This window comes from Chinchilla lanigera, unplaced genomic scaffold (genome assembly GCF_000276665.1).
Source record: "Chinchilla lanigera isolate Chin_1 unplaced genomic scaffold, ChiLan1.0 scaffold00002, whole genome shotgun sequence".
NCBI classification, from domain to species: Eukaryota; Metazoa; Chordata; class Mammalia; order Rodentia; family Chinchillidae; genus Chinchilla; species Chinchilla lanigera.
In genome coordinates, this window is record NW_004955403.1 from 280,101 (window position 1) to 293,355 (window position 13,255).

Consider the following 13,255-nt stretch of genomic DNA (forward strand, 5'->3'; position numbering starts at 1 on the left):
CAGTGCTCCGCTTCTCCCACTCCCGCTGTAACTGCCGCGGAACAGGGTCAACTCCAGGACAGGTCCGACGTGGTCCTTTATCTCTTCTCCTTGGTAGGGTGCCAAACTGCCCTGCTTGCTTCCTGCCAGTGCTGGGTTGAGTTTTCATCACCCTACTGCAAAATACATCCTCCAAGACCACCCTTCCGTGCTGTCACCCCACCCTGTAATGGTGGGGCACACAGCCAGGATCCCGCCACACCACTCAGGCGTCCCGGGGACCTGACTGGCGTCCTATGGCAAACTCTGTGGGTGACAGAATTGCTTGCGCTGCAGGGCCAGTATCATTTGTGACCTTGAAGAGCAGATCTTGGAACTGACCACAATAATAGAACAAATGAACAGAGACCACCAGGCTGCCCGGAGATTGGTGAGTGACACTGCTCTTCATTGGTAGGGTGAGACCCATGTGTTCCAGGCAAGGGCCAGTGTCCTTCTCCCCTGAGCAGTGCCGTCCAGGTGACAGGACCGCGGGGTGTTTTCTGATGCCATCCTCACTCACGACTGCAGTTCTCACCTGGGCATCTCTGGTGTGTGGGGTGTGCAGTGGCACTGTCCTCTCCACACGGGGGTGGCCGGTCCCTCCGCCCGGGCGGTTGCCAGGCTCTTGCTCATTTCTCCAGTGTGGGGTTTTCTTCCGGTGCAGCTTGAAAGCTGCTTGTTACTGTAAGGTGTCAACGGTCTTCAGAACCCGCTGCTGTCCTTCGCTGCAGTGCTTTCTGAGTGTCAGGGGAAACTGCTGCACAGTTTCTCTTAGATTGTGTATTCCAGCAGGCCCCGCCTTCCTCACCTCAAGCAGGTCCAGCTGGCGGCTGGGCTGGAGCCACGCTGGGAAACACTCTCTGGTGTTGCTGAAACTGAGCAGGTGGCCCCTCGCCCTCTGGTGTGGTCCAGGAATATCTGACTCCTGTAGAGACCCAGCCTGGAACGCAGGCTGGATCTTCCCCTACTCCTGATGCGTTATCTTGCTTACTGAAATCCTTGCAAAGTTGGTGTGTACTGAAAGGAAATCCCATCATTTGCATAAGATCTCTCAGCTCAGTAGACAGATCTTTGGGCAAAACGTGCATTTTGGCTGAGGAGCATGGGCCCTGCGGAAGATATGTTTAGAAACTTTCCACAGAGACCCTGGACTGTGGTCTTCAAAACACCCCCACAGGGAAGCACCGCTCTGTGGTGTGACCTGTGGGACGGAAGCGTGCTGGCTGCCAGGGCCTGCTGTGCTGGGGCCGAGCCTTTGGTGGTGTCGGGAGCCCCTCACCTCCCCAGCTGTCAGCGAGGGACGAGGACAACCCCGGACCCTTGGTCTTAGCTGACACCGGCTGTGGCCAGCTTTGGGAGTTGGTTCCTCTGGAGACACTGGCCAGGGACCTGCTGTGTTAGAGTGAGCGCTCACCAGAGGTGAGCGAGTCCTGTCTGCTAACCCAACCGTGCTGCCACGGGGGCCGTTAGCTCTGGGCTCTAAGTTCCTCAGAGGTGAGCGTTAGTCCTCTTTGACTCCTCCAGGTCAAGCCCTGTATCCAACAAAAGACTGCTTAATAGGACCTTGTACCCAAAAACCCAAAGTTCACAGTCTCCAAAGAGTTGGCAGTCTGGCACAGGGCACCCAGCCAGCTGTGAAAACCAAAGAGATGGCTCCCATGTGCCAGCATTATGAACTGACTAAGTTTAAAATCACGAACAGCGAGGCAAGACTCGCCCTCCCTCAGTAGTAACGTCACCCTGGCGCTCAGAACCCAAATGGGGTGGGGTGGGGAGGGGCGGACGAAGAAGCTCCTCCGGATGAGCGGCTCTGGGCGGCCGAGGCCCGCAGTCGTGGGTTCAGCCATCGGCCTTGTTTCCAGCTCTGCGATGAGATGGAACAGCGCTGTGACATAATGAAGCGGAACTTTGAGAACAAGACCAGGTAATGTCTCCGACTCGTGCCGCAGTAGGCCTTGCAGGGTGGTGCCCCGTGGGGACAGAGGCGGGGCGGAGGCGGTGACACCAGAGTCCTCGTGAGCAGGATGGCTTCACTGGAGCCACTAAATGGAGCACACCAAAGGTTACTCCTGCTTTTGTATTCTATCATCCTTTATTTTCACTTCAGTTAGAATCTTTCTTTTTGTTGGTTCCTGAGAAAAGCCACTCTGCTCTCAAGGCGTTGTGTGATAAACAAATGTTTTTCTGAGCCTTTTCTCCTCCTTTTCCTTCTCTTACCACCACTTTCCCTGGGTGCTAAGTCAGGGCTTGGGCAAATTAGGAAGAAGATTGCGGGGGTGGTGGACATGACAAACCAAGGGGAAATGGGAAGGAAGCGTGTTGTCTGTGTGGCTGAGGCGAATCTCAGTCTGCATCCCCACAGCCTGCTGGGTCCCAGAGCAGCCTCAGAAGTGCTGGTGGACAGGGGACACTCCTGGTGGAGTCCTCTGTGGCCATTTATGTATTTAGTTCAGTTTTTAGAGCAGTCTCACAGTCCTTGAAGGGAAAGTACAAAGTTTCCCTTGCTACAGAATTCAGGACCAGGCCAAATAGAAGACAACAGCACACCAGGAACTTTGGAAGCAGCTTCATTTCACTAGCGGGCTGGTGGGAAACTCCGTTCCCAATCACCAGCCCCGTTTTGAGGTTACCAATCACTTATGTAGGTTTTCAGAAGTACATTGTTTTGTTTTTGTTTTTGTTTTTGTTTTTTTGTTTTTCTCCAGTACCAGGAATCGAACTCACGACCTTGCACCTGCCGGGCAGGCGCTGTGCCACTGGGGGAAGGAAGTACAAAAAGGCAGATAGCATAACGTTCTACAGGTGGCTACACATGTCTTTGTCACTGATTGCTAGGCAGAATTTACTCTTACAGGAACTAATCAGGTTACCCCCTGATAACATGGGGGAGAATCTTTGTCTGAGACCAGGCAGGGGTGTCCTTGAGGCAATAACTCTCTAGGATCTGAAAGTAAGCAACACACCACTGTCTGGCTAAGCTCCCTTATCTTGCCCCTGGCTCCTGGTGTCGAGGTTCCTTAAGTTCTGCAGCTCTCTGATTATGAGAACTGCCTGTGCTTCCCCATCTCATCCTTGAACAGTGTTAGAAAAGTACTAGTGTTAGAAATATAGGATTAAAATTTTCTTGACATTTAAAATAGCCTCTCCAGCCTGTACCTACTGCCAGGCAGCCTCAGTCGACCCGAAGAGGAGCGCGCGAAGGCCCATGATAACTGAACTCTCAAAATCAAGACAATTCTGAGAGCAACAAGAGAGGAAACAACATATCATGTGCAAAGGGGCACAGTACAGCCACCAGTAGGTGTCTTAGCAGAGCAGGGTGGAATAATGAATAAAACTGCCTAACCCAGAAAAGCTGTTTTCCAGAAAAGGGAGAAATAAAAACTTTCTCAGATAAAAAAAGCTGAAGGAATTCCTCACCATTAGACATGTCTTAAAGAAATTGCTAAAGAGAGTTCTTTAAAGCAAAACGAAGGGCTACTAATCCATAACATGAAATGTAGACAGCCAGACACATGGCACACACCTGTAATCCCAGCACTTGGGAGGCTGAGGCAGGAAGATTGCTGAGAATTTGAGGCCAGCCAGGGATACGTAGTGAGTTCAAGGCTAGCCTGAACACATAGCAAGACCCTGTCTCAAAAAACAAAAAACAAAAAACAAAAAACAAAACAAAACAAAAAAGAAATGTAGACAAAACACAATGGTACAAGTAAAACAGAATAGGATTCAGAACACATTCAGACTGTGACGATGGTATGTAACACAGTTTCATCTCAAATAAGAGAATCGAAACACAAAGCTTTTATCACAAGTAGAGCTAAACAAGGTCTAAACGTTGCAATGAATTGAAATGTAATAATAAGGGCCTTTAATATCTTACTTTCAACAATGCATAGACAATCTGGTCAGAAAATTCGTAGGTGAACATGGGATTAAGCCAGTGTTAGACCAAACAGATGTAAAAGGCATGGACAAACCGTGCCATCCCACAGCAGCAGGGCGCAGGCTGCCCCCAAGCGCACGGGGAGCACCCTCCAGAGGGGGCCCCCGGCAGGCACCGCACCAGCCTTAACAAACTGACCCATCTTCGCCCGCCCCAGGAATGCTTGCTGGCCGCACTCGCAGCTGTAGCGTTTACAGAGAGGACTTGCAGATTACAGTGCTAACCTCACTCCTCAAGTTGGCTGTGAAATGGCTCACTTTTGTCTTCATTTTTACATTGTTCCAGGACATCCATGGTCTTTGGAACAAAAGATAGCACTATATTTATAACACTCTGCTTTTAGCAGTGGTAAAATACAATAATTCTCAATTACTGGAAATGTCAAAGCCTAGAAAATATAGCATTTGTATGTGTGATATTAACATGTTTGTTACATAAAGATTAAAGAAAAGTTCTGTTTGGAAATAATTTCAAGAATAGTTTTATAGGGCCAGGGATAGAGCTTCAGCTCTATCCTGGCAAGCACAAGGTCCTGAATTTGAGTTCCAGCACCAAAAAAAAAGAATAGTTTTATATTTTATTTTCACATTGAAAATCAGATTTGCCACCACCTCAAAGAATGTGTTTATGTAAAATTACATGAACACTGGCAGCAAGCTGCACTTTTTTTTAACTAAATGGCAAATGGGTGAAGATTGAAATTATATCAGTTATATAATTATATCAACCACAGTAGTGTAAAATTAGAAATCAACAACAGGAAGAATTTTGGAAAATTCACAAATACATGAAAATTAAACAACACGCTCCTGAACAATGAATACGTCAATGAAGAAATTAAAATGGAAATTAAAAAATATGTCAAGACAAATGAAGTAGAAACACAGCCTACTAATGGTTATACAAGACAGCAGACACAGTGCTAAGAGGAGAATTTATAGCATTGTCTACATCAAAGAAGGATTTAAAATAACCTGACTGAGACTTAGACATTAGAGTTAAAAAGCTAGAAAAAAGAACAAAGTCCAAAATTAGCAGAAGGAGGGAAGCTACATGGATTACAGCAGAAACAATGAAATAGAGACTAGAAATTAATCTGAAGAGAACAACATACAATATAACAACCATTGCTGAATTCCTATCATCTTGTTTTGTGAACTTCTGTATAGCTTCTAATTTTAAATTATTTTTTATTCTCTTTAAAATAAAAAATCAAAAATATCCAGAAAAAATACAATGCAACTACCTTTACAATGTCTTAAAATTTTAAAGTTTTATTTACAATTCAACTTTAGGGACCAGAATGGTGGAAGTTTGTCAATCTCATGGATTACTGAAAGAAAGCATATGCTTTTAGAGCCAAATAAATTTGAATTTGAAACCTTAACTCGCGTATTTTCAAACACCTAGAGTAAAAATAAAACAAAAACGAGAATGCTCCAAAAAGAGAGAGACTAGAAAAACAGTACAGTCAGCAAAACTCACAGTTGATTTTTGTACTGATATACAAAATTTACAAAACATAATGGTCTAAGAAGAGAGAAGTCAATTCAGAAATGAAAGCAACAACAGAACCACAAGAACACTGAGACTTCTACAAGTAATTAGACACCAACATATTGAATAATTGTAGGGTAAGTCCTGGAAACATACAACCTACCAAGGCTGCACGCTGCGGGAAGGGCGTATCTGAAGGACTGGACAGAGACCACACGCCCACTGAGGACAAACTGACTCCTGGGCCCCGAGTTTGTTACTAAGAGCATGATTTGTGTTTTCTTCTGAGTCAGTCAGGGACCCGGAAGCTGAGCCTGCCGGAGCCTTGTGGGTTCCTAAAAGCTGGATAAAGCTTGGCATCTCCTCCTTCCTTTACATGAAAACCTCAGAACTTTAGAGCCCCTTCCTGCGCGGCTCTGCACGAGGCAGGGTGAACACTTGCAGGAGGCGGGGAGTCCAAGGTTCCTACATAAACTGACCTCACCTGTCTCATCCCCTGAAGGCTGAGGAAACCGAGAGAAGGGTGACTAAAGTCACTTCAGGATGTGCAGGGAAGTCCAGTTAGCAGCAGCCAGTTCCGGACCCCTGGAGCAGTGCCCAGAGGTCGGGGAGTGTCCTCAGTCTGCATCGCCTTGGGGCTCCACGCAGAGCAGTCACAAGCCCGCCCAGAAAAGCCCACCTCCCGAGCCGCCAGAGCTGCCCCTCTGAGACAAGCACAGTCCTCTCCTGGGAACCGCTCTGCCACAGCAGCCCCGAGGGGTCCTCCGGAGTTACAGACCAGGCAGCGACCACGGCAGCTGCACCCCGGCCCAGCACAGCCCCCACTAACCAGCCTTCCCCCTTGAGTGGGCCGGTCTCACCCACCTCACCAGACCTGCACCCCTCGGCTCCTCAGACCGAGCCCTCGCCTGCGTCCTCCTCTCCCCGCCTCAGGGAACCCCGCTCTTTGTCAGAGCTGTGCCCACTTTGTTTTTCTTACTTTCCAACCACAGCTCTTTCCTGTACGCTCATGCTGAGGCCTTTGCTTTAATTTTCATTATCACTCACTGAAGCAAAGATCTGGGGAAGCCGGTAACACAAATAGACTGATAATGACTAAGGAGACTTAATCAGTGATAAAGTGTTTCCCATCCAAGAAAAACACAGGACCACACTTCTGCTGAATTCTACCAAACTTTTAGACAAAGCTAATATTAATCCTTCCCAAACTGTTGAAAAAACTGAAGAGAGAATAATTCCAAACTCTCCTTACAAGGCCAGGGTTACCCTGACACAAAGCCAGCAAAAGGCATTACGAGGTTACAGATCAACACCCTTAATGAATATCTGCAAAAATCTTCAACAAAATACCAGTGAACCAAACGCAGCAACACATTTGGTTTGGTATCTCTCAAAAGAAGAGACATATAAATGGCCAAGACAAGAAGTTCTTGACTTACAAACATCCCAGCTGTGAATTTCACAGGTACGAACAGGCTTTGCATTCTGTGCATGCGAACACATCGTGGAAGTAGCTCCTGTGTTTACCATTTTAATGTGTGTATACATGTATGTATTTATTCATAGACTTTCTTATTTGTTATGGCTTGTGTCTAGATGTCCCCTCAGACCTCATGCAGTCGTAGTAGGGCTTTTCAGAGGTGGTCGAATCTAGAGTGTGTGACGCTGGGTTTAAGTGTGTGATTCTGGTGTCAAGGGTGTGTGACTACTGGATTAGTCCACTGCTTGGTATGGCAGAGTTCTGGGTAGGATGGAGGGTGCTCAGCCCTGGGTGTGAGTGCTACCCACCCTAAGGGACACAAAGAGGATGCCGCTTGTCACTTGCCATTTGTCACTTGCTGCTGCTGCCTGGCTCCTTTTGCTGCCTCTGCCTGCCACCAGCTGCTCCTCCCCCGCGATGCCCCTCTGCCATCCACCCTGCCTTGGAGCCGGCTGATTATGGACTGAAACCTCCACAAACTGTGAGCCGAAATAGAATTTTCCTCCTTTAACTTTGGGTGTCGGGTATTTTGTCTCAGCAATGAGAAAAGTAAGACACTACTTCTTTGGCTTTTATCTTTTCATTAGTATGTGTTTGTAACACGTATGATTACATTCATCTTGGGGAACTGGTAGCACACACTTCGTGTTGGTCATTTTTACCCCCTTCTCATCTCCACAAAGTCTACACCCCGGTTCCAATCACCTTTCTTTTATTTTGCTCTTTAAATTATTTATATTTTGGGCCTCATGTGAAATTTAAGCTTGTGCCTCATTTATTTTACTTAGTATTAGAGTCTTGAGATCCATCCCTTTCCCTACAAATGACTCGAGTTTGTTCTTCTTATTTTATGTTTTTATGTTATATGTGAACACTTTCTACTCATCATCTGTTGATGAGCATATAGGCCACTTCCATAATTTAGCTACTATTGAAACAGCAAGCAAGTTCAACGAGACCGGCATTTACAAGAGACCAAAAGAGCAGGAACGACCAATGCTGTACTGAGCCAGCTGAGGGACAGTCTCTAACCAGGAGCCAGAGAAGGTGTCCACCCCGATCTAGGTCTCACCTTTAGTTTAAGTACACCTTAGGTTTCCATAGTAACCATCACCTCCTTTTGGGGAAATTTACAAGAATGTCACATAATGGCCACAAGGTTTACATTTCCCAGGAACTGACCATTGTGGCTTAACTTTTAGCTCACTTCCCAATTTGTCCTGTTTGTGTTGTTCTGTTTTATGACTGCTCTCCTTTTTTTTTTTTTTTTTTTCTTTTTCTTTTTGGTTTGGTACTGGGAATTGAACTCACAACCTCAGACTTGCCAGGCAAGCACTTATGCCGCTGACCTATATCCCCGGCCCCTCTGCTCTCCTTTAAGTGAGTTGATAACTAACCAAGGGGAGGGGGTGAAGAGTGGGGTCAACTACAGGTTAAGTGACCTTAAGTGACTTTCTTTAATATGGAGTTACAAAAAATGGAGTCTCTCTTGCCCTATCACTATGAGTTGTGCTACTATAAAAAGGGGTATGCATTCATCACTGTAATACAGTGAATATTTTTCCAGGGTCAAATGGAACTTCTTTAGTTTTCTGAGGACTCTCCATACTGATTTCCATAGCAGTTTCACTAGTTTACATTCCCACCAGTGTAGAAAGAGTCATTTCCCACCACAACCTCACCAGAACTTCTTGTTTCTTGAATTCTCTAGGACAGGCATCTTCTGGAGTGAGAGGAAATCTCACTGATGCTTTGCTTTGCATTTCTCTAACAGCCAAAGATACTAAGCATTTTTTATGTATTTATTGGCCATTTGTACTCCTTTTGAGAAGTGTTTATCCATTTAAATTGCCAACATTTTATTTTTATACCTTTTTTGTTCAGGTTTTGGAATTAAATGTGTCTGAAAATTTATCCATTTCTTCTAGACTCTCCAATTTATTGGAATAGAAGTTTTCAAACTAGTTCCTTAATTATCTTGATTTCAGCAGTGTCTGTTGTGATTTCACCTCCCGCCCCCCGCCCCCCCGCCACCGCCTTTGGTCTTTTTGAGACAGGTCTCTCTATGTGCAGTTCAGGATGGCCTTGAGCTCACTTTGTAGCCTAGGCTGGTCTCAAACTCACAACAATCCTCCTGCCTCTGCCTCCCACGTGCTGAGATTATAGGCATGCACCACCACACCCAGCATACCCTTTTCATTTCTAATTGCATTGATATGAGTATTCTCTCTTCTTGTTTTATAGGCTTGACTGGGTTTATCAATCTTGTTTATCCTTTCAAAAGACCAACTCTTGTTTATTTAATATTTTTCCCTAACAGGTTTTGTTATTCTCTCTTTGTGATGAATTGCTGAGATTTTTTTCTATGATGTGTCATGGAAAAGTTATTTTCTAGTCATGGTATTTAGGGTTCTATATGCATAATTTACCTGGAAGTTGAATTCTTTCCTAGATTTGGAAATTTTTCTGCTATGATTTTGGTAAATAAATTTTTATACCTTTCCGTGTCATCTTCTAGTCTTACTTTAACTCCTATAATTCTTAGGGTTGTGTTTTTTCTTTTGTTTCTTTTTTATTATCTTGTCATGGAGCAGCTGTTGGATCCAGTCCACGGTGTCTTGTTCTCTTTAAGGTTTCTCTCAGTACTTGATCCACTGCCTCAACCTTATTGTCTAGTTTTGAAACCCTGTTCTCACACTGTTCATTTCTGCTGACCACACTTTCAAAGAGAATTTTTTTATCCTGGATTTCTTTTCATATTTTCCAATAATGACTAAAATGGTCGTTTATATCTTGTATGGTCTTGTTTAATTCAATCAATGCTTTGGTTTTTTTAATTAGTGTTTTTCTTTGTCTTAAGCTTGTTGAACATTCTATTATTCTGTCGTCTGCTTATTTACACTCTCTTTTATCTCATGGAACAGCTTGTGGATTTAGTTGTTTCTTCTTTGATCTCTTCAGACATTGTAACCATTTGGGTTTTGAGTTCTTTGCTGGTTACTTCATCCACTTCACTTTCCCAGTTGCAGCCTGTGGAGAGTTAAGGGTCTTTAGAAAAATCTTTTTGATTGTTTTCTCATGTTTCTATTGTTTTTGTACTGAGCGTTGGGGATCAGTTAGCGTAGAAAAACCCTGCGGTGATCTTTAGATGGTGTGTGTTTCCCCGTGATGTGACCTTGGCTTTGCTTATATTTTGCTATTTATGCATTTCTTCAGCCTACTCAGTACAAGAAGTAAGCCGTTACTGGCTATATCAGTCACATATCGATCAAGTAACTTCAAATTTGTTTTAACGCTTACACCCTTTTGTCAATAGTTCAGAGAGATTATGGTGTAGTACTGATGACAAATAGCTTGGGATGTGGAGGATGAGGGAAGGAAAACAGAAGAAAAGGGATATTCAGGAAGACGGAAGGGCGACAGCACAAATGAAAGAAAAAAGCGGTGTGACTGTTGACTTATTATGTGTGGCGTGGAGGCCTGGCGGGGCGGGTTTGGAAGGTTAACTGTGCGGGTGGGAAGAAGAAGGAGGAGGAGGGAGGCGCAGCTGGAGGCTGAGGGAAGGTCAGATCCGGTTAAGATGCCGGTAGGGAGCTGTGTTCGAATCCCTGTGCAAAATGTTTGGTGAGGGTTAACCTGAGGCGCGATGTTGTCCCACATCACAGACACGGCCCATGTGCACACCATACAAGGAAAGAAGCGAGAGGGAAAGGACAGCCTCACACACACGAGAGAACAAAGTAGGGTCCTCTCGGTTCTGTTCGTGCTGCAGCCAGAACTTAGCCAGTGGGCCCCTCCTTCCTCCTGTTTTCATGAACGTTGACGCCAGCTGCTGGGGGGGCGGTGCCCAGGAGGTTTTGTCCCGGGAATGTGGTAAATCCAGGCGCTGGGTGGGCGCTCGCCCCTGAGCTGCTTCCCACCTGTGACTTGTTCTCTCGCCCGGTGCCTGGAGAGGTCGGGGTCCAGAGGGCCCAGACAGCGGGCTTCCCGTCCCCTCTGCAGCTGTTCTCTGCGAGGTGACACCTGTGCTCCTGCTGGCGTGGCTCGCTGGAGAGTTTTTGCTCTGTCTTTTTTTTTGTGTGTGTGTGGTACTGGGAATCGAACTCATGACCTCACACTTGCCAGCTGCTGAGCTATATCCCCGGCCCTCTGTCTTGTGATCGGATACCTTCAGCTGTGTCAGGGCCAGGCGGGCTGGTCAGGTGGAGCCTTCCGTTGTTCCCACGGGCCCTCCTGCTCTCCGCCCCAGCCCCACAATAACCCCTGCGGCTGCCCCTTCTGCTCCTTCGGCACCGTCCTGGCGCAGGGCACCATGCAGCCCGCTCTGGCTCTGCTGCTCTGCTCCAGCTCCACCTGCCCCAGACTCCATCCATCCCTCGAACTCGGTGGTGCCTGGGGCTCACAGAGCTTACGCTCCTGTCTGGTGGTGGGAGGGTTCCCACGTGGACACTAAGTTCTACTGCATCTGAGTGGTGTCCAGTGGGTGATACCCCCTGGATACAATCTGCCAGTGCTTGGGGAGCAGGGGGAGGCTGGTGCTACTTGAGTGTCTTTTCTCCTCCTCCAGTCACGCTGGTTGCAACCCCTGCAACTCCCTGAGCCACGGCCCTCTCCAGGCCCCAACCCGCCCCACCCGGACCCTCGGCCCCTAGCCAGACTGTGCCTTATCCCTTTCTTCCCAGAGGGCCCACCAGTCCTGACTCAGTCCTTGCCCTCCGGACGATTCTCTGGGTTTTAGCTTCTGCAGTGCACTCACCTGCAGGTGGCTCAGGGGTGGGCTCCCTGCCTGTGCCAGGGATCCTCTCCCAAGGACTGGTGGCCAGATGTGGATGTAATCAGTGCCTGGGCCAGGGGCAGCCCAGTGTCCTGCTCTGACCCTGGTGCCAGAATCCACCTGGTGGGCTTCTCCCCCGGGGGATCTTCCTGTGTCTGGGTCTTTTTCACCTCCCCCACTTCTGAGCACCTGCACTTCTGGTGCACGGCTTCCACACGTCCTGAGAGTGCCGCACCCCACACTCACCCATGACGGAGTCCTAGACTGTATCATTTAGAGCAGTTTCAGGTTTGACAACAAAAGTGGTAGGAAAATATGGGAAATTCCAATACATCGCCTATGCCCTCACCCGCACAGAGCGCCCTCGTCCATTTACCACCAGAGTGGCACACTGTGGCGGTTGACGAACTTGCGCTGGCATCAGGGCCACACACCACCCTCAGCGTAGGCTCCAGTTTTGGCGTTGAACGTCCTCTGGGGTTTTCAGAGTGTAGACTCACGGGCCCACTGTCATGGTGCCATCCGCTGCCTACTCACCCTCGACCTGCTGGCGGCTGCTGCCCTGCTGCTGTCCCGCCTGTGCCCTTTCCGGACTCCTTCTGCTCCTCCATGGCTTGGCAGCCCAGGCCGACTTTCTCTTTTGCACTCCTCTTAAACCCTGCAGCTCCGCCTCCTGGGACCGAGGTGGAGGGACCTGGGTCCTGAAGTTGTGCTTGGTGCTGCTGCTGTTCAGTTTCCCTTGAGAGCTCTAAGCAAAGGCCGCGCTGGTGGGAGAGAGGCCGTACCCCTGCCAGCTCCATTCAGAGCAGTGCTGTAGAAAACCAGGGTTCTCTCCTCTGTCTGGAGAGAAGCCAGGAGAGTGCTCCAGGGAAGGGAGGCAGGGGGACCGGCCAGACACCAGCTCAGCTCGGGGCTTCTTTCCTCTGATGGCTGTGGCTTTTGGGTCCCACAGGGAGCTCAGAGTGGCTCACAAGGAGGAGCTCAGTGAGTTAGAGAACAACTACAGAGAAGCCCTGAAGGCCGAGAAATCAGCAGCCCAAGGGAAACTAGGTACTGCTGGGGACGGGGAGGGCCGTGAAGGTGCGAGGTCCACGGGGCCCAGGGAGCCCCACGGCTGTGGGTGGGGGCGGGTGGTTTCCTCCTGGAGCTGGAGCTGGGGGCAGGAATGGAGGATGAGACCAGAAGAGGAAGGACCTGTCCTCCCGGGCCTGCTGTCTTCCCTGGGGGCCCGCCCAAGCCCCTCGAGATGGAGTCTCAGCCCCTCCATCTGCGGGTCCAGGACAGAAGTAACTGCCCTCATCCATGTGTTGAGAATCAAAAAGACTTCTAAAGTATATTTTAAAGTTCTGCAAATATGATACAATTACAACTCTTAATTATACTTTGCTGATTTTCCATTTTCTAAAGAGAACAATGTAAGCCAGGAAATGGTATTAAAAGGAGAAGCCAGTGCCCAAGGTTGGTTCTGCTAGACGAGGTTTAGCCTAGGAGCTGCGGAGGTTTGGGGGGGCCAGGCGTTTGGGTATTTGGGGTTGTT

The 13,255-nt window shown here is 47.9% G+C and overlaps 1 protein-coding gene across 4 annotated transcripts in view; it reads left to right on the forward strand.

Moving 5' to 3' along the window:
• Als2cr12 (amyotrophic lateral sclerosis 2 (juvenile) chromosome region, candidate 12) overlaps positions 1–13,255 on the forward strand; it is a 56,402-nt gene that overhangs the window by 15,132 nt on the left and 28,015 nt on the right. For all 4 annotated transcript variants that reach the window (XM_005373202.2, XM_013511720.1, XM_013511724.1 and 1 more), the window contains 3 exons: positions 316–409; positions 1,884–1,945; positions 12,671–12,768. In XM_005373202.2, coding sequence (XP_005373259.1) covers positions 316–409; positions 1,884–1,945; positions 12,671–12,768 — 254 coding nt within the window. The remainder of the gene's footprint in view (positions 1–315; positions 410–1,883; positions 1,946–12,670; positions 12,769–13,255) is intronic.